General features: G+C 43.7%; 1 protein-coding gene across 3 annotated transcripts; it reads right to left on the bottom strand.

The window, feature by feature from the left end:
• CYP20A1 (cytochrome P450 family 20 subfamily A member 1) lies at positions 1-27,496 on the bottom strand. 3 transcript variants are annotated; one of them, XM_032775344.2, is made up of 13 exons: positions 27,290-27,496; positions 24,524-24,573; positions 24,261-24,427; positions 21,535-21,680; positions 20,086-20,253; positions 17,502-17,580; positions 15,604-15,719; positions 14,590-14,644; positions 12,603-12,723; positions 11,208-11,319; positions 2,290-2,354; positions 492-581; positions 1-328 (listed from the first exon to the last, which is right to left on the bottom strand). In XM_032775344.2, the coding sequence occupies exons 1-13, from the start codon at positions 27,359-27,361 to the stop codon at positions 178-180; spliced, it is 1,392 nt and encodes a 463-aa protein (XP_032631235.1). In that variant the 5' UTR covers positions 27,362-27,496; the 3' UTR covers positions 1-177. The 3 variants fall into 3 exon arrangements, with proteins under 3 accessions (XP_032631235.1, XP_032631236.1, XP_032631237.1); XM_032775345.1 differs by having other exon boundaries at positions 27,317-27,466; XM_032775346.2 differs by lacking the exons at positions 21,535-21,680; positions 24,524-24,573; positions 27,290-27,496 and having other exon boundaries at positions 24,261-24,350.

The following is a 27,496-nucleotide window of genomic DNA, read 5'->3' on the forward strand; positions in this document are numbered from 1 at the left end:
TAAGGATTAAATCTACTTTAATACAATTTTTTTGAATTACAAAAAATATCAAGAGGCTGCTGGGTTAAGAACATGGAAGGTAATGAAACGGTGATGTTAAACCCTTGACCAGTTCAGCATGATGCAGGAGGGTTCCTTTCTGAGGCTCTCACTCAGTCAACTCCTGGCTTTGTTCACTCAGCTTCTCTTGGATACAGTTATCCATGCTTCTTCCTTTGGCGAGGTTACCAGCTCATATTTGGTCTCCATGACCTGCCCTTTCACGGGATGCAGATATAATTTCCTTACCAACATACTCAGCAGCACTGTAGCCACCATATAGGCAAACCTAGAGGGAAGAATTATAAAAGACGACAATGAGATGAATTCTGCAGTCACTGTTGATACAGTCTGCCAGGGTTGGTGTTCAACAGTCGACAAATTTAAGAGGAACAAGCTGTTCCTTCCTACCCCTGCATCCACACATACACATAACTGTTTCTTTATCTCACCTCAACTCCGGGCACTCCTGACTTCCTGAAAAGCCCAGCAGGGAAAAGTTTTTCATAGCAGATTCATCATTGAATCTGTCTGGATCAAATCTGTAAGACAAAACAGGGACTGATTCCTTCCTGGCTATGCATGCATGTGTGTGTGCATATCTGTACACATAAGGGGCAGAGACTAATGAAATCCTAAAACTCAGGAACCCACTACTTTGCTATCAGCATCAATTGAATGCCTTCTCCCTCCTACATCATGCAGGTTGCGAAGAGCACATGCAATCTAATTTCTCTTTCCTTTCCTTCTCCACTGCTTACATGAAGATTTCCAATTCTTCTTGCCCCTCACCCTCCACTTCAAGCAGCTGGCATGTGTGTGGGGGAAGCTGATGATTCATTAGAATGAGAAGAACTTGTTTAAGTATTGGGTTGATGAAAGCTTTAAGGGAACTACTGGTTTAATTAAAATGAAATTCCCATAATCAAGTAACCAACAGGAGACTAATAAAATGCCAGGCAGCTTAAAACATAAGCTATGATATTATAGAAAATATGCAATTAGATGACTTTAAGGCAATTCTCTCTCACCGTGTATTAGATCCTTTCCATTACACTTCAAACCTTTGGCTCCCTGCCTGTGCCTATGAACTACAGCTCTGATCCTACTCTGATTAAAGTCAAAAGGAGCTTTCCCATTGACCTTCACTGGCAGAAGGAATGGGCTCTACATTTGCACCCTAATTAAAAGTGACAAATTACAGATGGTATAACAAGAAGGGAAACGCGGTCATTTAGAAAAAAAACTGTTGAAAGCAGACGTTAACCCACACTATATTAGGACTGGACTGTGGCTAAACCTGCTCAGGTGGGAAAAAGGAGGGCACACAAGAAACCCTCCTCCCCCAAGTCAGCCACAATCTCAGCCCTTGATCTACTGACAGGCAGTGACTGGGTGTGTGTTGTGCTGACTGTGGCCATGGCCCTGTTCTCCAGCTTTCTCTCCAGCCAGTGCTCCCTTGCCGAACTAAGGACAGTGCAGCTATCATTCTCATGTATGGTCCCCTAGTGCTCCTGGAGGCATCAGCTAACATGATGCTGATAGGGCAGAAGGTGTCTCCACCCTCCCTCTTCCCCTGAAGCAAGGGTTATGGTTGTAAGAGAAAGAATAGAGCCGTTTGAGCAATTTTTTCTTCCACAAGCTCCACCGTCTGTTCTCTCAGACTAGAATCACTGACCCTCATTCCTTCCTGCCTAAGCTATGTTAAACCAGTGTTAAAATCTGCCATCTGGAGGCCAAAGCAAGCTACAGCATTTCCTTTTGCCCTCTGGAGTTCTAATTTTCAGGCCAGGATCCTTTTTGTTTTCATGGGTGGAAATAATGAGGTAGAGTTTCCTTCCCCTTAAAAAACCAAAATCTTTGACTGACATTTCCTCCCGTGAGCCATTGTTTTATAGTAATGAACAGTGATTTCAAATCCATTTTAATCACTGTTTTCCCCTTGCAGCAAACCTGAAAAATAGTCCCACAGCATTTGCCAAGGGAGGGCTGTGAATAACCAGAAAATCTGTTGTTGTACTCCTTAATACACAACAAATATGCAGCCTGCAAGATCACATTTAGAGTTACCCAAAACCCTGTCCTTGGAGACAATCAAGAGACCACGACAAATCTTAGCAGGGAGTTCCTTCCACCTCTCTCCTCGACAGGCTACTTAAGGAAGGTTTGACAGCCTACCCATAGGGACACAGAGGCAAAATCCAAAAGAAAAAATGAACAAACTGTAATAAAGTTTTTGGTATCCCATACTTATAGGGTGAGGCCCAAGCTGAACTGTCCTGAAGCACCACACCCAGAGCGTAAAGCACAAGAGTCTGAAATGAAAAGAAAAAACACATCTGAGTCAGTGTAGAATACACAACAGGGATAAAGTTACCACTAGACAGTAACCATCAGACAGCCCTTATGGAAGAGTTCTATATAGAACATAACAGAAAAGGACACACCATTCAGTTGGGGGTTTGGGGACCATCACATCACATTTAATAGCATATCCTATCTCTAACACCTTTAATTTTTAAGTTATCGTTTTCTATTCAATTGCTATAGGTCTTTACAGCAACTTTAATTGGACCCTGTTGATCTCTATAAAGTGTGGGGAATCAAGCCACTAAGTTCATATCCAGATCCAAACTTCCAGGGTGTTCATATCCAGAGTTCAAATTTAGTCCTTATTGACATAGAAGCCAGTCACAAGTTCAGATACAGATTCAAACTTCACTAAAATTCTGGGGGTGTTGGCCAGGGATCTGGTTAAATCCCATCTCTAGTACACAAAGACAAAACCTGTTTCACACATGATCTCCTCATTCCTCCCACAACTAGTCAGGCACAAATGATACAAAGTATGTTAAAGATTAGGACTGAGCCCATCACTAGCATAAATTCAAGCCATCACTTTCATTTGTGCAAGGAACCTACTCAAAACCATACTGAAATTAAAACAGAGCATGTGTGTCAGGGAGCAGTTTAATGTAAGCAAAGGGGAGCAAGCACCATCATGTCAGCTCTGCTCAATCCAACCAAGTACAGAGAGAGAGAGAAAAATGAGACCCAAACACTCAAAAAGCAGCACCGTCTTGTAAATGTCAACCTTATACGGCTTCCAAACGTCCTTCATCACAATCCCAGGGCCCTTTACCTTTTTTTTTTTTTTCCCCCCAGCGCCTCTGTTGTAAACTCTTCAGAACAGGTATGTCACAATCTACAGGCCAAGTTCTGTTCTGTTTATGTTAGTCAGTCCCACTGGACCAAATCACACCTGATGCAAGCTGATGCGACTCAACTAAAATAAACGGAATTGCAATAGATTTTGTTCTGGTCAGTGAGTAAGGCAAGCAGCATCTGCCAATAAATTAGGATTTTATAATTTAAGGGCTCAGTTCTGCCACCCTTGCCCATAGTTAGTAGTACCTTAGCGCCTGATCCACTGCCCTTCTCCCACTGGCTTCTATGGGCTTTGCATCAGTCCCTTACTTTGCAAGTAAAGTCTCACTGGAATCAGTGGACTGCATGCAGAGTAAAGTCTTTCTCTGTATCTGTAGAGGTGACAGTATCAGACCCTACTTGGTGGAGTGATGACAATCAATGGGACACCAATACCAGAGGACCTAATATACAGGCCATGCTTGTGGGGGCATGGCGCCATATGTGAAAGAAAGCATAGAGTCAAATATAATAAACATCTTAAATGAATCAAACAGTACAGAATCTCTATGGATAGAAATTATGCGCGAATAATAAGAGGATAGCTGTAGAAATATATACCGGCCACCTGACCAAGATGGTGACGGTGATTGTGAAATGCTCAGGGAGATTAGAGAGGCTATCAAAACCGAAACTCAATAATAATTGGGGATTTCAGCTATCCCCATACTGACTGAGTACATGCCACCTCAGGACAGGATGCAGAAATAAAGTTTCTAGATACCATTAATGACTGCTTTTTGGAGCAACTAGTCCTGGAACCCAAGAGGGGAGAGACAATTCTTGATTTAGTCCTAAATGGAACACAGGATCTGGTCCAAGAGATGAATATAGCTGAACCGTTTGGCAATAGCGACCATAATGTACATGAGCGTGGGGGAGAATACCAAAGAAGTCCACCACAGTAGTATTTAACTTTAGAAAGAGGAACTACACAAAAATGAGGGAGCGAGTTAAATGGATGTTAAAAGGAACAGTCACAAGAGTGAAATGCCTGCAAGGAAACTTTTTAAAAACACCATAATAAAGGCTCAAACTAAATGTACATCCCACATTAATACGAATAGTAAGACCACCAAAATAATGCCACCAGACTAAACAGAGTAAAAGAAGTGGTTAAAGTAAAAAAGGCAGCCTCTTTCTCTCCTGCTAATAATAGCTCACCTTAACTGATCACTCTCTTTATAGTGTGTATGGTAACACCCATTGTTTCATGTTCGCTGTGTGTGTGTGTGTGTGTGTGTGTGTATGTATATATATATATCTTCCTACTGTATTTTCCACTACATGCATCTGATGAAGTGGGTCTGTAGCCCACAAAAGTTTATGCTCAAACAAATTTGTTAGTCTCTAAGGTGCCACAAGTACTCCTCTACAATTTGTTGTGTAAGATTCAACAAGGCTTTTGTAAAGAGAAATCATGCTTCACCAATCCATTAGAATTCTTTGAGGGGGTCAACAAACATGTGGACATGGGTGATCCAGTGGGATAGTGTACTTGGACCTTCAGAAAGCCTTTGGGAAGGTCCCTCAAAGCTCTTAAGCAAAGTAAGCAGTCATGGGATAAGAGGGAAGATTCTCACATGGATCAGTACCTGGTTAAAAGACAGGAAACGAAGGCTAGGAATAAATGGTCACTTTTCAAAATGGAGAGATGTAAATAGTGGTGTCCCCCAGGGCTTTCTACTGAGATCAGTGCTGTTCATCATATTAATAAATGATCTGGACAAAAGTGTAAACAATGAGGTGCATGGTTTGCAGAGAATACTGGTAACTATCTGTAAGTCCAAAACAGACTGAAGAGTTACAAAGAGTTCTTGGAAAGCTAGGTGACTGGGCAACAAAATGGCAGATGAATTTCAATGTTGATAAATGCAAAGTAATGCACATTGGAAAATAATCCCAAGTACACATACAAAATTATGGTCTCTAAATTAGCTATAACAACTCAAGAATGATCTTGGAGTCATTGTGGATAGTTCTCTGAAAATATCTGCTCAATGTGCTGTGGCAGTCGAAGATCTAACAGAATATTAGGAACCATTAGGAAAGGAATAGATAAGAGAGAAAAAATCATAATGCCACTACATAAATCTACAGTATGCGCATGCCTTGAATACTGCATGCCGTTCCGGTCACCCAATCTCAAAAGAGATATATTAGAACTGGAAAAAGTACCAAGAAGGGCAAAAAAAAAAATGGTTAAGGGTATGGAACAGCTTCCATACGAGCAGAGATTAAAATGACTGGAACTATTCAACTTAGAAAAGAGCCAACTTAGAAGGGGGCATGATAGAGGTTTATAAAATCATGAATAGTGTGGTGAAAGTGAATAAGGAAGTGCTATTTATTCCGTCACATAACAAGAATCAAGGGTCACCCAATGAAATTAATACACAGTAGGTTTAAAATAAAAAGAAGTACTACTTCACACAATGCACAGTCAACTTGTGGAAATCGTTGCCGGGGATATTGTGAAGATCAAAAGTGTAACTGGGTTAAAAAAAAGAACTAGATAAGATTATGGAGGATAGGTCCACTAATGGCTATTAACCAAGATAGTCACAGATGCAACCTCTTGCTCTGGGTGTCCATAAACCTCTGATTGCCAGATCTGGGATGGATGACAGGGGATGGATCCATTTGATGACTGCCATGTTTTGTTCATTTCCTTTTAAGCATCTGGCCACTGTCAGACAGGACAGTGGACTGGATGGACTATTGGTCTGACTCAATATGGGCACTCTTATGTTCTTCAGTTAGGATCTTCTGCGCCCAACTTAGCCCAGAAACAGACACCTCAGCAGAAGGAATCCATGGAAGGGCATTATAATGAACCACTCAGGGTTCTAGAATAGCCTCTTCACAGAGGAAAGGGGCAAAGCACCTTTTAGGCTCCAAGATAAACTGCACAAATATCAAAGACAGACTGTCATCTTGGTGTAAGCTGTGCTAGAGAAATAATCGGGCTTTGACAGTAATTGGGTACAGTGCTCCCCTTCTCCACCGTAATGGGAACTTCAGAATTGCAAAGAACAAAGTCAACTAAGAGGCGAGGGCGAGTTTGGCCGTGTGCTGGGAGAGAGGCTGACCCCTGAGTAGGGGGCGGGGCTTACCTGATTAGGGGTCCTATATAAGTAGCCAGGCACTCAGGCAGCGGCACAGGAGCCAGCAAACAGAGCTGCTAACAAGGGAGTTTCAGTGGGAGTTCTGTTGGAGGAGCAGGTTTTTGTAGTTTGTGGATTGTATGGTGGAGTTTGTCTGTTAGTGAGTGAAAGAGAAGGATCAAAGTCATGCATCTTGGGATTAAATTAATAAGAATTTAGATTACTTACATTGTGAACGCATCATTTGGAAGCATGAAAGAGAAAGGACCTTGGGTATTGTTACAGCAGGTAAAAATTCTATGACCGCCAATAGGCGATATGGCCTTAAATAAAGCAAATGCGGTTTTAGGATGCATCAGGCTGAGTATCCAGCAAGGATAAGAGTTTAGTACCGTATATAAGGCGGCTGGTGAAACCCCACCTGGAAAGATTGTGTGAGATCTGTGTACCATGTTTAAAGAAAAGAGAATTCAAACTCGAACAGGTATCAGAGACGGGCTATCTAAGGAGAATCCGAGAAATGGTAAAACCGTGCCTTATTAAAGGAACTCAAAGAGCTTGATTGTTCCAGGACCTCCAAAAAAAAGGCTCGCGGGGGATATGCTTGCCTAATAAAATAATATAGGGGAAAGATAACCGTATAGGGAGGAGAGAAATTATTTAGCTTAGTACAATGTAGGCACAAGACAAATGTACAACTGGACTATTAAAAAGTTTAGACTTGAAATTAGACGAAGTTTCTAAACCATATAGGGTGAGTGAAGTTCTGGAAAGCAGCCTTCCGAGGGAAGTAGTGGGGCAATAAAGACTTATCTGGCTTTAAGAAACCTAGCTTGATAAGTAATGATGGGAGATATAATGGGATAGTTTAATTTGGGCGCAACGATCATTGGATTATCAAGATAAATCATGCTCAGTGCTGTGAGGGAGTTGAAATGATGGATCTGAGTTACGCAAGGAGAATATCTTTCCGGTGCTTGGCTGGTATCTTGCCCACATCTCAGGTGTAGCTGATCGCCATTATCTGGGGTCGTGAAGAGAATTTGCCCCAGGGTCGATGAGCGGGAAAGAATCCGTTGATTGTCCTTCATGTGGGAACGAATGATACGGCTAGTTACTCGCTGGACTGTATCAAGGAGGACTATGCCAGACTGGGAAGACGCTCAAGGAAATCGAGGCTCAGGTGATCTTCAGTGGGATTCTGCGGTTCCTAGAGCAGGGCGACGAAGGAGTGACAAGATTATGACAATTACAGATGGCTCAGGCAGTGGTGCTATAAGGAGGGCTTTGGGATGTACGGTCATTGGGAAGCATTTACGGACAGACGACTGTTCTCTCGGGATGGACTTCACCTAAGTAAGGAGGAAATAGACTTCTAGGATGGAGGCTCGCCGACCTCATTAAGAGAGCTTTAAACTAGGAAGTTGGGGGAGATGGTTGGGAGATGTCCAGGAGATCTCCACGCCAGAATTTAACCTGGAGAGGGAAGTAAACAAAGTGAGAGGGGATACGCTTGTGGACCGAAGAATTGACCCAAGGAGGAAGCGGAGTAGAACTAGACTAACAGGTGATGCTGGTGGTAAAGGTCTGTGCACAACGGGGTAAAGAATGTCACTGACGCCAAACGCCAAAAATTAAAATGTCTGTACACTAATGCGAGGAGCCTAGGTAACAAGATGGAGGGAACTGGAGCTACTGGTGCAGGAAGTGAAACCGGATATTATAGGGATAACAGAAACCTGGTGGATAGTACTCATGACTGGAGTACAGGTATTGAAGGCTATGTGCTGTTTAGAAAAGACAGGAAGAAAGGCAAAGGTGGTGGAGTAGCATTGTACATCAATGATGAGGTTAACTGTAATGAAATAAGAAGTGATGGAATGGATAAGACAGAGTCTGTCTGGGCAAAAATCACACTGGGTAAAAAAAGCTACTAGAGCTTCCCCTGAGATAGTGCTTGGGGTGTGCTACAGACCGCCGGGATCTGATTTGGATATGGATAGAGACCTCTTTAATGTCTTTAACGAAGTAAACACTAAGGGGAAATGTGTGATCATGGGAGACTTCAACTTCCCAGATATAGACTGGAGGACAAGTGCTTGCAAGAATAATAGGGGTCAGATTTTTCTGGATGTGATAGCGGATGGATTTCTTCACCAAGTAGTTGAAGTACCGACAGAGGGATGCCATTTTAGATTTGGTTTTGGTGAGCAGTGAGGACCTCGTAGAAGAAATGGTGGTAGGGGACAACCTTGGTTCGAGTGATCATGAGCTGATTCAGTTCAAACTAGATGGAAGGATAAACAAAGGTAGATCTGGGATTAGGGTTTTTGACTTCTCAAGGGCTAATTTTAAAGAGTTAAGGAAATTAGTTAGGGAAGTGGATTGGACGGAGGAACTTGTGGATTTAAATGCGGAGGAGGCCTGGAATTACTTTAAGTCGCAGCTGCGGAAACTGTCGGAAGCCTGCATCCCAAGAAAGGGGAAAAAAAACCATGGGCAGGAGTTGTAGGCCAAGCTGGATGAGCAAGCATCTCAGAGAGGGATTAGGAAAAAGCAGAAAGCTTACAGGGAGTGGAAGAAAGGCGGGATTAGCAAGGGAAGCTACCTTAGTGAGGTCAGAACATGTAGGGATAAAGTGAGGAAGGCTAAAAGCCATGTAGAACTGGACCTTGCAAAGGGAATTAAAACCAATAGTAAAAGGTTCTACAGCCACATAAATAAGAAGAAAACAAAGAAAGAAGAAGTGGGGCCGCTATACACTGAGGATGGAATGGAGGTTAAGGATAACCTAGGCATGGCCCAATATCTAAATAAGTACTTTGCCTCAGTCTTTTAATAAGACTAGTGAGGAGTTTAGGATGATGGAGGGATGATAAACGGGAATGAGGATATGGAGGTGGATATTACCGCATCTGAGGTAGAGGCCAAACTTGAACAGCTTAATGGGACAAAATCGGAGGGCCCGGACAATCTCCATCCAAGGATATTAAAGGAACTGGCGCATGAAATGCGAGCCCGTTAGCGAGAATTTTTAATCAATCGGTAAACTCGGGGTTGTACCGTACGACTGGAGAATTGCTAACGTAGTTCCTATCTTTAAGAAAGGGAAAAAAGTGATCCGGGTAACTATAGGCCTGTTAGCTTGACGTCTGTAGTATGTAAGGTCTTGGAAAAAATTTTAAGGAGAAAGTAGTTAAGGACATTGAGGTCAATGGTAATTGGGACGAATTGCAACATGGATTTACTAAAGGTAGATCGTGCCAAACCAACCTGATCTCCTTCTTTGAGAAGGTGACGGATTACTTAGACAAAGGAAATGCGGTAGATCTAATTTACCTCGATTTCAGTAAGGCATTTGACACGGTTCCGCATGGGGAACTGTTAGTTAAATTGGAAAAGATGGGGATGAATATGAAAGTTGTAAGGTGGATAAGGAACTGGTTAAAGGGAGACTCCAGCGGGTCGTACTGAAGGGTGAACTGTCAGGCTGGAAGGAGGTTACTAGTGGAGTCCCTCAAGGATCGGTTTTGGGACCATCTTATTTTAACCTTTTTATTACTGACCTTGGCACAAAGAGCGGGAATGTGCTAATAAAGTTTGCGGATGACACAAAGCTGGGGGGTATTGCTAACACGGAGAAGGACCGGGATACTATACAGGAAGATCTGGACCACCTTGTAAACTGGAGTAATAGTAATAGGATGAAATATAATAGTGAAAGTGCAAGGTCATGCACTTAGGGATTAATAATAAGAATTTTAGATATACATTGGGGACGCATCAGTTGGAAGCAACAGAGGAGGAGAAGGACCTTGGGGTATTGGTTGATAGCAGGATGTCTATGAGCCGCCAATGCGATATGGCCGTTAAAAAAGCAAATGCGGTTTTAGGGTGCATCAGGCGAGGTATTTCCAGCAAGGATAAGGAGGTGTTAGTACCGTTATATAAGGCGCTGGTGAGACCCCACCTGGAATATTGTGTGCAGTTCTGGTGTCCCATGTTTAAGAAGGATGAATTCAAAACTGGAACAGGTTCAGAGACGGGCTACTAGGATGATCCGGAATGGAAAACCTGCCTTATGAAAGGAGACTCAAAGAGCTTGGCTTGTTTAGCCTGGCCAAAAGAAGGCTGCGGGGGATATGCTTGCTCTATATAAATATATCAGGGGGATTAACGTTAGGGAGGGAGAGAGGAATTATTTAAGCTTAGTACTAATGTAGGCACAAGACAAATGGGTACAAACTGGATATTAGGAAGTTTAGACTTGAAATTAGACGAAGGTTTCTAACCATTAGGGGAGTGAAGTTCTGGAACAGCCTTCCGAGGGAAGTAGTGGGGCAAAAGACTTATCTGGCTTTAAGACTAAGCTTGATAAGTATATGGAGGGGATGATATGATGGGATAGTTTTAATTTGGGCAATTGATCTTGGATTATCAGCAGATAAGTCTGCTCAATGGTCTGTGAGGGGGATGTTGGATGGGATGGGATCTGAGTTACTGCAGAGAATTCTTTCCTGGGTGCTGGCTGGTGAGTCTTGCCCACATGCTCAGGGTTTAGCTGATCGCCATATTTGGGGTCGGGAGGAATTTTCCTCCAGGGGCGGATTGGCAGGGGCCCTGGAGGTTTTTCGCCTTCCTCTGCAGCGTGGGGCATGGGTCACTTGCTGGTGGATTCTCTGCAGCTTGAGGTCTTCAAACCACAATTTTGAGGACTTCAATAACTCAGTCATGGGTTAGGGGTTGTTATAAAAGTGTATGGGTAGGGTTCTGTGGCCTGCTTTGTGCGGGAGGTCAGACTAGATGATCATATTGGTCCCTTCTGACCTATGAGTCTATGAGGCTCTGTCATACCTCTTTGGGAATAATATGCTGGTCAATTCTTCCCTCCAGCTCCTGCAGCCGTGCAGCAACTGGCGTAAGCTTTGCTGTCCGCACTGTCTCACACAGGACCTGCCGGCAATACCTGCAACCAGAAGTCTGTGCCAATAAAACTTTTTCTGAGACAAGCAAGTGCATGTTTCTGTGGTATCAGGAATGGCTGTTCTGCGCAAGGCTGCCCTAGACTTGCTGACCCTCTGCATTTGGGATCACACCTCCTCTCACAGAGCTGCTTCCAGGACACACTCAGTGCGGAGTCTTGAAACATTTGCAGATGAAGCAAGAGGGTTTTTATGGGTGGTTATAAAAATAATATATCTGTTCAGCGGCCAGCTGATAGCGGCTAGACAACAAACGTCATCAAGGAGAGACTAGGAAACTCTCTCTCCAGCGTTCCACTGCTCCACAGGGCTCTACAAAAGCTACAGCAGGGGACTGCAGAGGAATGCTGCATCAGTGGCTGGAGAGAGAGACTCTCTGAGGTTTGTTTAAGGCATCTAGCACTGTGGCATCCAAGCGCTGAGGGACATGCTTTAGGGACACTGGCAACACTCTTTGTTGAAGGTGCAGTGCACTGTGCCCAGTCCCCAACCACCACCTCAGGTCATGTCCCCACTGCTCCCAATCACACCCACTTTGGAGGGCCCTAAACTGTTAATCCTCTGCACCTTGGTCCCAACTCAGTAAAGCACTTAAGTGCTGAATAAGGTTGGGGACTGTGTTGTACTGCACCTCACGTAAGAGGGCCCACTCCTGATTAGGCACCACTGCAACACAACCACCACCTACATTACTATTATTAGTAAGGCTGAAACTAAGACGTTCTACAGAAATTTAACATGGTACTAGTGATATTATCTAAAAACTTACACAATTGAATAGAGTCTAACATGGTTTTTTTGAATTATCTGGTAGAATCCTACACCAGGGATATAATTCTCTATTGCTTTCTATAGGGTGGTTCTAACACCTACAGAAAAGGTCTCTCTCCTATTCACTCCTCTTGGACTTTTCCAAAGGAGTACATAGCCATCAACAACAGTCACCAGCCAAGGATACCCCCTTTGTTCCTGTTCAAAGGAGTGGCAAGACATGGTTCAGAGCATAGCTTCTGAGCCCACCACAAGGCATTTTGTCATGGGCCCAATCCAGCTCCAAATGAAGTCAAGGGAAATGCTCCCATTGGACTCCAAGCAAACTCTACCTGGGCTTCTGATGGGCATGCTCCCTGAATCACTGGACACACTGGTCAGTGTTGCTGCTCTCCCTCCTTTCACCAGCATGGAGAGGAGTCAGCCTTTAGCATACAGGATCACAATGACATCTTATTTAGCTCAAGGGCTTCTCCCACTCTTAATGTGGACCCACCTGAGCTGCTCAATTTTCTCATGCGTAAGTGGGCCCTTTCCGAGAACTCGGTCCACCTCCTTGTAGAGGTTCTGCTGGACTTCTTCTGATGTTGTCAGGAAATAGACTGCCCAGGTGCACACTAAGAAAGGAACAAAGAGAGTGCTGGCTCAGCAAATTCATCTCCTCATTTAAGGGGGACAAATCAACTCCTGTCTTCCTGCTCTCTGTCTCTGCAATGTTACTCTTCTAATGCAGTGAAGAAGCATTAGGGAGACACACGAGATGCAAATGTGAAAGGATAACATCTGTATGAACTAAAAAATGTAGCTGTATAGAATTTACCCATTAGACCACACTGATTCTATACTGAATAACAGGATAGAGTCTGAATGATGCTATCCAGGAATACTACAATCTGGAATCCCTTTTCCTGTCCTGGTGACAGGAAACTTGGGAAATACTGGAAAATGATCAAACCAAATGGATTAAGAAGGAAATGGTCATTTAATGGGCTTGGGGTGCTGCAGCCTCACAGCTCCATGATCCACACAGAAGAGCACGACAGTCCTAAGAAGGGTCAACCACTCCATACTGCTGCTCCTCCCACAATCCCCAGAGCATAGCTCCTACAACAGTCATACTGCCTGCACACAGGCCAGCACTCAGGGTAATCGGAGAATTTAGACCATCAGGCTAGATTTAACTAAAGGGTCCTGAGTAGTAAGTCTACCAAAAAGTGAGGCTCCAACACACGCGGAGAACACAGCCAAAACCTCCCCTTCCGCAGGCGGGTAATAGTAGAGTGGACAGTGCTGGCCAGGAAATGGATGTTACTGAGCAATTGGGAATTCACTGATTTAGCACTTTCCCTCAATGGAGCTCTTACAGCCCCCTGGTGGAGCTCTGATGGGAAGGTGGCAGCAATATTGTCACTTGCCCCCCTTTTCTCTCTGTACACAAGCGGGATTCAGGTGGCACAAGGGCTGTATAACAACTCCCTGTACCATGGGGCTGGATCTGGTCTTTCGTGTATCTAGCAACAGACTTTTATGATACACTATCTAGGCAGACTTATCCAATACAATTATCAGAAAGATAGACAGCTCTAATATGAAATAAGCCCATGTCAGGTAGTGTTTCCAAGCTGCAAGAAGCAAGAGTGAGCAGGTATTTTGCCATTTTCTACTCTTGAAGTTGTACAGGGGGTCCCATCAGAAAATTCAACAGACAAAACACTGGTAGAGAGAGTTCCCTGTATCACTGACATTCTCTTTATGTGAGCTTTGCTACTTGACTTTCAATACCCTTCAACGTCTTGGTTAAGTGCTATATTTGGATGGTTGTCTTCAGGATTCCAGATAAGTGGATGACTTTGGGCCTGTTAATCCTGCAGATTTAGTTTAGAAAAGTTCCCCAGCATAGTAAGAATTTGTGCAGCTAAAAGGTTTCCATTTGGTTCTTATTTCTGTTTCCTTTTCTCATAATCCTTATATGAAAGCAAGTAACTTCAAAAAAAAAAAAAAAAAATAGCATACATGCTGTAGGGAAACATGAAACAGCCAGTCAAACACCAGATTGCTCTAAATCTTCCAAGAGCAACACAGTTTATTTCAAGGGATGATCATTTTGGGCTGCTTCCCTTTGGTACAATTTCATCTAATTTAGCATCACTGGATGGGCTTAGAGTCCAAGTGAAGAACAGCAGCAGGAAATTCTAAGACTCACTACACGACATGGAGGGCTGTCTAACAGCTTGGCTTCAATCCACTAGAACCCACTAACTAGAAGGGTGCACAAACAGGGCACCTGGACAACGCTGTAAAAACACCTGCCTGAATAAATTTCTAATATAAGAGAAAAGGAAAGGGAAATTTTGTTTTTGCTTTACATGAAAATAAATTTCATCTCGCCATGCTTTTTTTTTTTTTTTTTTTTTTTAAAACAACATAGATTAGTCCCCTTATCTTTGTTACAGAGTTGAAAGCTGCCTGTGTTCTCTACTTACAGTTAGCCGTGATTACACACCCCGCCAGAGAGAATATCATTGTGTCTTCCAGGATCTATGAAACAAAATCTGGTTCAGGGGTATGGAGTCAGAAAAAACATTAAAGAATTTAATGACAAATCACATCGTCCATTCCACCACACTAAATCAGCTTAACTCAAGACAGCAAGAAATCTAGCATGGAAGGATAGGACTGAACTCTCTCTATAGTGGTTCCCCTGGAAGGGTACTGGGATTCCCTCTAAGACCTTTTCCACTTGGCTTATCCAGAACGTCTTGTCCAGTTTTGGGAGAACACTTTATCCAGTCCTCTGGAATTCAAAAACTTCAGTGAAAATCTGGACTTGTCCCTGAGGTTTCTTTATTGGAATTTCATAAAGCTATAATTGAGGTGATCAGGCTCAGGTGTAGGGGTTGGTTAGGGTGCACCACAACTCCAACACACATAATTATATACATACTCTAAAAGAGTCCAACATATGTGCATTACATTCTGCATTCTATATTCAATGCTTTATGAGTGGTTTACTAATTTTGCAAATCAATCCTTGTATAGATTATAAACTGTTCATGCGCTACAAAGTGTGCTAGTAAGCAAAGCTGCAACTGCAAGCTTATCACACATTACTCTTCTTCTTACTATTTCTTAATCTAATAGCTACATATTAGTTACAAAGCCACTTGTGAATTCATGCTTTGTCCACTGCTAACCTCTGTTTCCTTACTTCTGTTTTTTTCATAGTTAATGCAAGGCTTAAAACAGGTACTTAAGCAAAGAAAGATTCTTAATACTAAATACCCATCCAGTTCATAGAATAATAAAGCAGCAAAACAGAAAGTGACCAAAAATATAATGCATTTAAAGACTGGAAGATGAAAATAAATGCACATTATACTCTAGTGAGGAATCTGGACTGAACGAGATGCAAAACAGACAATCAAATGCTAAGATGTAATTAACAATTGATCTAGTGAAACTCCAGTAGCATGTACACCCACAATAGCTGTACATACCTGCTTGTCACTCAGACTACCTTGCAGTAAGGAGTCTATGAAGACGTGTCGGTTGAAGCTCCTGCCCCGCCGCTCCTTTGTGACTTTCTTTAAGACGGATTCCATCTCCATCAGAGCTTCAGGCACACAAACAAATCATTATTTTAAAAGCTGGTCACCTACAAATGCAGCAGAGGACTCTTCTAGAATCCATCTTCCCAAATAGCCTTTTAGGCAAACTGTCCATCCTGAGTCCATTGACAGAAGAAGACTCTGTATGGAGCAGGAACGCCCAGAGGATTCAGGAGGCCTGGGGCAAATCAATTTTGGGGGGCCCTTCCATTCAAAAAAGGGCAAATACTGTATTCTCATGGGGCCCCTGCAGGGCCTGGGGCAAATTGCCCCACTCCCCCCCCTCCAGGCAGCCTTGGTATGGAGCATGTTACTTAGTGTCAATTTGCAAGAAGTTTACTCTAATTTAATCTAAAAATGTGTGAGTCAAACAGAGAGATCTCACAAAATAAGCCAAGACACATAAATGGTACAGCTCAGATCACGAGAGCAAGTTCAAATAACATTCAGGGTCTAACAAATCACTTATGGGGGGAGGGATAGCTCAGTGGTTTGAGCATTAGGCTGCTAAACCCAGGGTTGTGAGTTCAATCCTTGAGGGGGCCATTTAGGGAACTGGGGTACAAATCTGTCTGGGGATTGGTCCTGCTTTGAGCAGGGGGTTGGACTAGATGACCTCTTGAGGTCCCTTCCAACCATAATATTCTATGACTTCACAAAACATTCTTATACTTCACACAGATCTCACAGCCTGTGTAGTCTATAGAGTTATTGCTACTAATCATTCACATTGTTGTACCACCTTGATCAACATAAGGGCCCCATTGTGTGAGGGATTGTACAAACATATAGTAAGAGACAGTCCCCCTCCTGAAGAAATTGTCCAGATAGAAAAGACAAATGGTGGGGAAAGGGAAGTATTTATTATCCCCATTTTATAGATGGGGAACTAAGACAGAGAGAGATTAAATAACTTGCCCAAGGTCACCCAAGAAGTCTGTGGCAGAGCCAGGAATGGACTCTAGATTTTTCAAGTCCCAGGCCAGTGCCTTCAGGACAAGACCTCCTTTCTCTCACATGCTGCCTGGGGACCCCAGCAGAACTTATGCACAAAATAAAGGAGAACAGAGTTTGCTGTTGTGTCACACTGCTATAAAAGTGGTGTAATACTAATGAAGGCAATTCTGGATATACATCAGTTTAACAGAGCAGAATTTGGCCTCATGTCCTTAAACACAAAGCACAAGTGCAAGAATGGGAACACTCTGTTTTTGTGGGTTTAAATTAAGTCCTTAATATTACTTTAATATTTTAATAATAAAGAGAGACAAAACAGCACAAAAATAAAATAATCTGATAAGGCAGCATATGAAAGTTGCCATGAGAGAACCAAATGCATAACTGAAAATAGTAAGCTGTACTGGGAATACCAATGTACAGCATGGAAGGCATTGGTTAAAGCCACAATTCAGAACTGCTACACTCTGCTTCATGGCTAACTAAGGAAGAATGGTCTTGTAGTTAAGTCACTAAACAGGGACTCAGTAAATATGAGTTCAGTTTCCGGCTCTGCCACAAGCTTCCTGTATGACCTTGGGCAACTCACTTAACCTCTCTGGGCCTTGTCTGTAAAATAGAGATGACAAAAATTCACTACTGCACAGGAAAATCGATAATGTATACAAGGTAATCAGATACTATGGTGATAAATTCCACAGAAAAGCCAATACATAAATAAATATGGGCAAATCAAACACCTTCATATGGTAGTTACCTCAAACACAGTAACCACAGGTGAGTGAATGAGCTGATAGGGGGAGTTGGGGGGTGGTGGAAAAACAACTTACCATCTTCATATAGCTTTTTCCTGGTCACACTTTTGTCAAGTGACCCATCCAAGAAACCCTTTCCAATTTCTGCCCAGATCTGAAAGAGGTACAGATGAATTCCATTACCCTCCAAGTCACAGGTTGCTGGCAGCTCTGCCTAACTTTATCCTGACACATGCACACAAAAAAAATCAAGACTTCCCCTTCCCTATAGGAACAGGAAATAGGTCTTGTTTTAAGTGTGGGCACAATCACATGTGCTGCTGTGTTTGTGAGGCTGTTTGCAAAGTGCTGCTGGAACTGAGCTGAGCTGATTCAGTCCTGGGGATTAATTACAACTGAAAAAATGATATATATCCTGAGTGGGAGAAGGAAGGCCCTTTACTTTTACGTCACTGATTGGGATCTGTAAGGCTCAGTTGGTAGCCCAAGTCTAAGTGACTGGAGTTAAGAGGAAGAGCTTTTGGTCAGACTGTAAAATTCTTTGGTTCTGTAAACAAGCATTTAATTCCAGTGAGTACTGAACATCTCAGAGAAAGGATATCTTTGTTAAAGATTCAACACCCCTGTCATTCTAGGTGAGGTGCAAAAGCTCACAATGTACATTCCAGAGACACCTCAGGGATTCCTCTAGCACAGAGGATCTCAAACTGTGGTCTGTGGACCACCAGTGGTCCATGAGCTCCAGTCAGGTGGTCTGCGGATAGCTCCCTCTAAGGTGGTTGCCTGGGCAACTGCACACAAGAGAATGAAGGGCCACTCACTTAATTAGTGGACCCTGGAGAAGACATACAAGTAAGGTGAGGTAGCAGCCTGGGGGGTAATAGGGGGTAGGTGGGAGGGGACAGTGGGGTGAGAAGAGGGGGTTTGGGGGGGGGGGGAATCTGGGAAGTGCAGGGCTGCCGTGGCCAGAGAAAGAGGCGACTTCCCCCAACTCCAGGACTGCGGTGAGAGATGGGCCTCCATCCCAGCCTCAGCTCAGGGGCTGTCATGGCGGGGCAGAGACCTCCCCTCCTTCCCAGCGCCATTACAGGTGTTGCTGCGGCAGGGGAGAGAGGGTACATCCATCACATTAGAAAGGTAAGACTACTGATATTAAAATATGAGTTGTGTGCTTTTATTTGTAGAACAAAAAACCCTTAATTATTATAAAGGTTTTTTTTATATAGCGCTTTTATCCAAAGTGCTTTACAATAGTTAGCTAACGGAACAAACAACATTTGGAAAGATCATTAAGTGGTCCACCGAGACCCTCAGCAATTTTCAAGTGATCTGCAAAAAAAATTGAGAACCACTGCTCTAGCAAAACCTGGGAAGACGAGACTTAATATTCCTAATATTTATAAAGGGTATAAAATATCCTCTGTATGCCTCATTTATCCACAAGGAATTAAAAAAGGTTACAAACCCAAATTTATAAACAAGCCTTTGCAGATAATCTTTAAGAGGCCTTTATCATATCTTGCAGAACCACTGGGTTCCTGCTTTTTTCCGTTCCACCTTTGAATCCTCATCTTCGGAGCCATCAGCATTCTGACTGAAGGCTGGAACTCACATGATGGGTCTCAGAGATTGCTTTTGAGAGAAAAGTGTGAAACTATAGCCTCAATTTACAGAATTGCCAAGTACCCACACTCCCACTGACTTCAGCTAGAGTTGTACTCGGCACCTCCGAAAATTAGTTCCCATATGTCCACTTCCTGGAGGCTGAACCTACCTTTATTAGCAGAGACTTCCAAGCCATGGTGTCCCAAGGCACAAAAACACCAGGGACACAAATTCAATCTACTTATTCTGCATGTTAGAGTAGCATCCTACCATAGGTCACATCATATTTTTACTCTTGATTTTAGAAAGGTCCATAAAGGATCCAAGATATGCTGGTCAAAGGGAGATGGCACAACATTCAAGATTCAAAGTAACTGTAGTCCATTTACTTATAGAAACTAAATAGCATTTACTCCATTTAAACCTTTACAAAGGGATTGCCATTCATTCCCAATTTCAGCTCAGTATTGGGCCTCCCGATCACAAAGTACCAATCTTGCATAATTACTCTTGCAGGTAGCGTGATGGTTCTGTAAGTGTGGATGGCAGCCTCTGCTTGGACTAACTATGGTCACCTCAGATGTTCTCTTTATTCACAACACTGAGGGTTTAAGAAGGGATCAGAAATCAAAGATTTGGGATGGGATTTTTGTAAGAGTTTGAGTTAAGCGCTCAAATGCCATCAGATTTCAAAGACATTTGCACACACCCAGTTCCTGTAGGCGCTTTAGAAAACTCCAGCCTTACAAAAATTACCATATACTATAAGCTTATGGCCAAATAAATCTGTTAGCCTTTAAGGTGCCACCGGACTCCTCATTGTTTTTGTATATACTTATTAGCTATTTCTTTATGCTGACTAAATGTAATTGGGACAAAATAGTGGAGAAATCACCTGCTTGGAGACCTACCAACCTGAACATCCAAGGTTTTGTACCCCTTGCTCCAGCGTTTTGTACCTCTTGCTAAACTATGCAGTGATTGAGGCTAATGCCATCAACTTGGAAAATTGACAGGATCTAGGAGAACATTCCTGGCTCTTCCCGAGACTTACCGCATCATGGTTCCTGCGAAATCGAATTACTTCTCGGTCATCTTCAAAGCTACTGCCCATTGCTGTCTGCGTGACAGACTTCATGGCAAAGCCCAGCATGTGCTGGCAAAGGGGCACATGTTGAGACTCAGGAAAGGACAGCCATTTTGCTAGCAACTCTTCAGACAGCTAAAAGAAAGGAGATCAGAAAACTACAATAATCTCCCTGACCTACCACTTCACCCCATTGTTCTCTAGAAACACACCTTAAAGAGAAAGTATTCTCACCCAGCTCTTAACAGTCCAGACACTGGATATGGCTCATACAATCCTTCTTGCAGGGTTTTTTTTATTATTATTTATTAATTATTATTATTATTATTAACTTAAAGAACAATAAAACTCAGCCTTAGGTTCCTGCTAAGGTTGGCTGTTCCTACCATTTTTCCCCATAGGATCCCTGAGAGCCTGCTCCCTCTATCACAAATGAATGCTTAAACCGTTTAGTACTCATGGGTTGGAGCTAACAGGACTCACTATATTTGGCTGCCAGGGTGAGTCATCAGAAGAGCTCTGCATCCAAGTACAATCCCAACATCTGGAATCCTGCCCTGCTCCCACCCTCTGGAGATATACCTAGAACTCAGACACTACAGCATTTTTAGTTGTATCTAATGTCTTGAAATAAACGTAACCAAACCCTGTCCCTCCTTCTAAATGTATTGAGCTAATGCAAACAAAAGCATATTCCTTCTGTATTTATACAGTCAGATAGATACTACCACCACCATTACATTTCTTTGTGAAACTTGCTATCCAATATTGTTGCAAGTAACAGACAACCACACCTGGAATATGGAGGGAAAAGCATTTCTTTCACTTTGTTTACTTTGTGCATCTGACATCAATTTATATAACATCAGTTCCATTGACTCCTCTGTCTTAATATAGAAAATAATGTGCTTCATCCATGTGTCTGTTCCTTCACAGTGTGCATGAGTGCCAGCGATCTGTTCTGGTGGGGATGCCAGACCTGCACAAGAGTGTGTGCCAATCAAGTGATTTATCCCGTCGCCCATTCCCATCTTCTGGCAAAATTGTGCAAAAACCTCAAATTTACCAGTCTCAGACCAGGAATACGTAAAATGCAAAGAGGAAATTATATTTTTGAGGACTTTGAGGGAGAGAGCAAAAATAAATAAATAAAAATCAGACTTATAATGGAAAGCTACCACCTCTCCACAATAATAATAGAAAAAATAAAAGTCCAGAAGTTAGAATATTGAGATTTTAAAATATTCTCAAAATTAGCACATGGTTCTGGTTCCAGAACCAGCCTTCCCTCTGCTCCTTTACCCCAACCTCTATCCCCATTAACCTCTCCTCTAAAAGGCCACAAATTGCTGTTCTCTCCAGGAAAATGTTACAAGCTGGCCTGCAAACTGCAAGTCTTCAAATCAAGTAATTTACCTTCTGGATGACAGCAAAATTACACTGCAGGGACTTGGTCACACCGTTTTCATACAGCTTTTTCCTCAGGTGACTCTCCCCCGCATCCCCACTGAGTCCAGACTGGTACCTCAACAGGGACTTTAGCATCATTTCAAAGGGATCCGCTGAAACAAACCAACAACAAAAAGTCTGAAATATCATCAGTCAAAACAGATTTGTGGGGGAAGAAATGGGAAATTTAGAGAATCCTCTAGGATTTCCTCATTTTGCCCTTGATGTCCTCCCTGCTCAAAGGCTTCCAAAAGTAGGGCAACCTATCCTTCTGAATAAGGACAGTGAACACAGTTGCCTTTGAACTCAGTCGGTGCTGCTCCTAAGTTGATAGCAATACAAGGCTCTTCCTCCTTCCAGGAATGGTCTCCACAGAGCTCAAGACCTCTCTTGTTCCATGAAATCTGGGACCTAAAACTCGCATACCTAGCAGTGTCTCCTTGGAGTGCAGTGCTGCCATGCTACATAAACAGTCAACTGGCTCTTCTCACCATTTTTATGAGAACTGCAGCAATAAGTTATAACTCGTTACAGGTCCCTGGCTGATAATGTCATCAACTTGGTACAGCATCAGAGGACACTACAACCCGACCCAAATGCAATTAGTTAACAGCCTGGCTCACTTACAATCTGTTTACATCTTACCTCATGGATACAACATTGCTGTTCTACTGCTTCACAAGCTCATCTTAGAATCAATTATTTCACGGTACGGAGGCCCAGCAAGAGGCATGGATACAGTGCTGCTCGTTCCCTTTCTTCTACTGCTCTGTGGCCTTGCTTTACCCACTAGCACTGCAGACATGCACACAATATTTCAGTCAACGTGAAGGAGCAGGGGGATGTGCACTACCTTCAATCATCGTGTCAGGATGTAATACGGGGAGATCTAATTCCAGAATCATTTACTTTCGGCTATAACATTGCTTCTCATACAATCCCTAAAGTGCCACATCAATGAGCTCTTATTGCACTACTGTTACTAACACCTACTCCTCTTGCCCATCTGCAGAGGAGAGCCAGGCCTCTTATGGAAAACAGTGTCATGTTAAATTATACAGACCCCCTTTCACCTTCTGCAGCAGTGGAATCTGCCATGGAATCATGATCTGGAATCCAAGTTTTCATTTCAAAGGGAAACAAAGGTCCTGACCCTTATGATAGTAAAGGAAACATTTCAATTGAAAACAGAGTGCAAACTGAGACAGTGATGTCTGGCTGAGTCTCCAGAGAGCCTGAAAATTTAGCTCAGTGTGTGAACTGCATCCATTCATCTCAGTGAGTTGGTAACTTTGAAACCTAATGATGATAATTTAAATATGACCATGGGTAGCTAGCTAGCTGCTGATCCAACCAATGTGCTTATTCCTCCTGACTCAAAACACCTGCCCTACCTACCTCAGTGCCAAAAGTCCCACTTCCCTCCTATCCGGCTGCCAAAAAACCCAGTAGGATATTTCCCTCTTGACAATTTTTATGAATCCAATGTTTTTTCAATACACAATTTTACTACACAAATATACAGGACTTCTTAAAATAAGCTAAATTTAACATCTGCACTAATTGTATTATCAATTTTCAAATATAATTTAATAAAAAAAATTTATGCAATGCACTGTCAACCTCTGGAACTCCTGGCCAGAGGGTGTTGCGAAGGCCAATACCATCACGGGGTTCAAAAGGGAGCTAGAAAGATGCATCAAAGGTAGGTCCATCAATGGCTATTAGCCAGGATGGGCTGGAATGGTGTTGCTAGCCTCTGTTTGCCAGAAGCTGGGATTCGGTGACAAGGCATGGACCATTTGATGATAACCTGTCTATTCATTCTCTTTGGGGCACCTGCCATTGGCCACTGTCAGAGGACAGGATACTGGGCTTGATGGACCTTTGGACTGACCCAGTATGGCTGTTCTTATGTTTAAAATCATCCCTTTTAAAATTCATTTGAAACTACCACAGAATCTGTCCTGCTGCCTTAGAGTGCAAGAAACTTCAGAGGCCTTGATGCAGAATATAAACCAAGCTTCCCAATGAGCACATGGGGACTTGGCTGTATTTGTCTTTTTAATTCATTCATGTCACCAAAGTCTAGTGCTTAGAAGAATTCTATTTTCACAAAGAAATAGAGTTTAGTCAGGAGACCTGTGAGATCATCGAGCCCAGTGCTGTGTTCTTCTCTTCCCTACAGTACAACCCACACTACTTTGTCCAATCTATTTTTAAGTGACCCAAAGTGAAGGAGCTTCCATTTTCGCTGGGGAGACAGTGTAACAGAGCTCACAGTTGAAGTTTTCCTACATTTTCCCTGGCGGGACTCCCTATCGAGGTGAGAGGTTGGGTAGATTATTCTCCATGACCATTCTGGCTTTTGGCTCTCTGTTTAATGAGGGCTGGTTTGTGACATGGACACTTGCTCACTGGGAAGTGGACACAGATCACCAAACTCATTTTATAAAGACCACTGGATGGTTACAATATTTTGTCACTTAAATGCAATCTCTATAAGCATAGACTCAAGCTCACACCATTCATTCAGTTTCAAGTTGAATCTCATTCCTTTAAATACCGTGAATGAAATCCTACCTCCCTCAAAGTCGATGGCAAAATCCTCATTTACTTCAGCAGAGCCAGGATTTAGCCCTGGGTAAAAGTGAACAGAGAAATGAATCTGAGAGAAAGCAAATTAAACTTACATGTCCTGTTGGGGTTAATGTGTTGTTTCAGGAGATCAATGGACCCCACGCTGACCACAAGGCGTCTTCCAAACCAGAAAGAGACAACAGGGCCATATTTCTCATGCAGATTCACCAGGAACTCATGCAGGCTGCCACTGTTTACGATGTCTGGCAAGTTCCCATCTCTGAGGGAAAAGTAACAGGAATAAAAGACACAGTTTTATGAACAGCGTCAGCAACAAAGGTCATATAAAATGAATGGGAAGGAGGAAGCCACTTACTTTTCATCTGTTGGAGTCATCCCTGGAATACCTGAAGCTTGTCTAGAAGCCTAAGAGGAAAGAAAATGATGCTCAAAGTTCTGCATCAGCCTCAGAATATTCACATTTTAGCATCTATTGGCTTGTTGCTTCAAGCTTTTCATAACAGTTTAAAAGACCAGTTTGCAGGCTTATAACCTTTCATCGAATTAATAATTTTGTAACAGGAAAAAATTGTTCAACACCTCCCCCCCCACACGTCTCTCACTCCCTTAAATAGTCCCATACACACAAAAATTAGCGAATCTTCAGAGATTTGTGCTCTCCCTGGTGAGCTAATCGAAAATCACATTTAACTCAATGCCAATAGCATTTTTTGAACATGGACACCAGAGTGTTGACTCAACAGCTTGTCACTTGCCCGTCCAAAGCGATGGTAGGTTTTCAGGACCATAATTTTATCAATTTTACGATTGTTAAAAACAGTGAGAGAGAATCCTTTTTTTTAAAATCAGAAAAATGTTTTTTGAGAATACCTTCCATTACCAAAAACTTTTTGTCTAAAATAGCCACTATTATCATGCAACCTGCAGAAACACGGTAGTGCTCTCTGCAACCGCTTTTAACTAACACCATTTCTAGTGCAATCTCAACATTATCAAGAACCCCTGCCCCATACAGTTCTGTTATAAACTCAAAACACTGGCACTAAGAAAAACCAGCAGTTCGCTTAAGCATCTCCAGCTAATAAACTGAGAAAAAAAATCAGCGCTTGTCAAAGAAGTGATGCCACATTTGCAGTGAAAAGCTCTATTTTGTTTAGCTATCAACGAGAGGTAAAAAAAAAAATCTATTAAAAATGTGTCAGTGCATCATTTGAAAGAAAAATAAATTCCAAAACTGTGCAAGATACATCCCTTGGCTCCAATCCTGCAAAAATTTACACAGGTGCTTAACCAGCATGTGTGTCGTCCCATTGATTTAAATAAGATCATTTATCTACTTAAAGAAAAGCACCTGCAGGATCAAGGCCTACCATTGACGTTCTACCCACAGGGCCTTGGATCCTGCAGTGGAAACCTGCACGAGGGTCTGCCCATGAAGACTTCATTGTAAGGTGCTAAAGCACTTACTGGGAGAAGGAAATCACTATCCAGAAGAGTGCTCTGCAGAAATATTTAATAAGATCTAAATTATACTAATATTTCAAGCTTCCATAGACTGTAGGTTTTAAGACCTATTGCAGTGGATACAAAGGTATTGCCTACGTCAGGACTAAAGTCATGCTAGTTACAGAACTACCATCCTCAATCCCATTGGCACGGTAGAAACCACTGCACTGAGGGACTCAGTTATAGTAAAAAAAAAAAACAAAAAAAAAAAACGGGGGGGCGGTTAAACATGGTTCAGTCTTGCGAGCCAAGAGCAGATCTTGTTTTTGGCATGTCCCCAAAGGCACTGTACAGCCCCTGAGCTTGTAAATACTTAAGCATGTATAAAACTTTACTCACATATGTGAGCAAGTGTTTTCAGGATTGGAGCCTTAAGTCTCTCAAAGTTCATGATTTGGGGACAGGATTCAGTCCTGTTTTAATACCATTGGGAACTTCCATACCATAACCAGATCTCCTGACACAGATGACTTTATTGCATTCAGATACTATCGTGCTGGGGAAACAGGCAGATGGACACAGCTCTGAGCAGGGCACATCTCTGTGCAGCAGCAAGCTGTCTGTAATCAGCATATGCCCCTGCCTGTCTCACCTCCCTGACTCTGTATGGTTTGCTCCAGCAACTTTCTCCTTACTGCAGCACCTGAAGTGAGCACCAAGGGGTGATGGACACAGACCCAGCAACAATAACTCATTGAATGGATTAAAGGTGCAACCAGGTGGCCAGGGATACACGTTCAGCACCACCTCACCCTAGCTGCTGTACCAGGGTATGACAGACCCTGCCCCTGCCCTGCATGGCATGCAGCTAGCTGCTAACAACGGCAGGGAGGGCTGAGCCTGGGAGAGCCCTGGACATGGCAGCTGCCCCCACACCCAGGCAAGATATTGGGACCAGGGCAGTGAAGGGCAGTTCAGGAAGGATGGAGATGGTGCACCTCAACGGGAGGGAGGGGATTCGGCCAGTTGCCCTGCCCCACAGCAGTCACCAGGATATGGCCCCTCAACCCCAGGCAGTTACTGGGCACAGACACAGCATGATCCTTCCTTCTCCTCCACTCCACGGCAGTTACCGGGTACAGGGTAGAGCCCGCCCTGCCTCCACCTCTGTGGCAGTTCCCAGGTCGGGGTAGAGCACGGCCCCGCCCCCACATGGCAGTTACCGAGTACAGGTAGAGCACGGCCCCGCCCCCCCCGTGGCAGTTACCGGGTACGGACAGAGCACTGCCCTGCCCCCACATGGCAGTTACCGGGTCCGGGTAGAGCACGGCCCCGCCCCCCCCGTGGCAGTTACCGGGTCCGGGTAGAGCACGGCCCCGCCCCCCCGTGGCAGTTACCGGGTCCGGGTAGAGCACGGCCCCGCCCCGCCCCCCTGTGGCAGTTACCGGGTCCGGGTAGAGCACGGCCCCGCCCCCCGGTGGCAGTTACCGGGTACGGGTAGAGCACGGCCCCGCCCCGCCCCCCTGTGGCAGTTACCGGGTACGGGTAGATCACGGCCCCGCCCCCCCGTGGCAGTTACCGGGTACGGACAGAGCACGGCCCCGCCCCCTCGTGGCAGTTACCGGGTACGGACAGAGCACGGCCCCGCCCCGCCCCTCCCCCCCGTGGCACTTACCGGGTACAGGTAGAGCACGGCCCCCACCAGGATGAGCAGGAAGGTAACGGCGAAGATCGCAAAGTCCAGCATGGCCCAGGCCACGCGCGCCGTTCCAGGGGCTCTCCACGTCCCCGCACAGGTCGATTGGCAGCTAGGCGGCCTGGCCGAACAGACCAGACCAATCGAGCCCGGCCTGGTGCCCGCCCCCCCGAGGCTCCTCCCCCA

The sequence above is a fragment of the Chelonoidis abingdonii genome, chromosome 10, assembly GCF_003597395.2.
Source record: "Chelonoidis abingdonii isolate Lonesome George chromosome 10, CheloAbing_2.0, whole genome shotgun sequence".
Lineage (NCBI taxonomy): Eukaryota > Metazoa > Chordata > Testudines > Testudinidae > Chelonoidis > Chelonoidis abingdonii.

Coding starts and splice junctions, on each gene's coding strand:
- CYP20A1 (XM_032775344.2), bottom strand. CDS start 27,361: ATGCTGGACTTTGCGATCTTCGCCGTTACCTTCCTGCTCATCCTGGTG. Junction 24,574..27,289: donor CCGTGCTCTACCTGTACCCG/GTAAGTGCCACG, acceptor CTTTCCTCTTAG/GCTTCTAGACAAGCTTCAGG. Junction 24,428..24,523: donor ATGACTCCAACAGATGAAAA/GTAAGTGGCTTC, acceptor CTTTTCCCTCAG/AGATGGGAACTTGCCAGACA.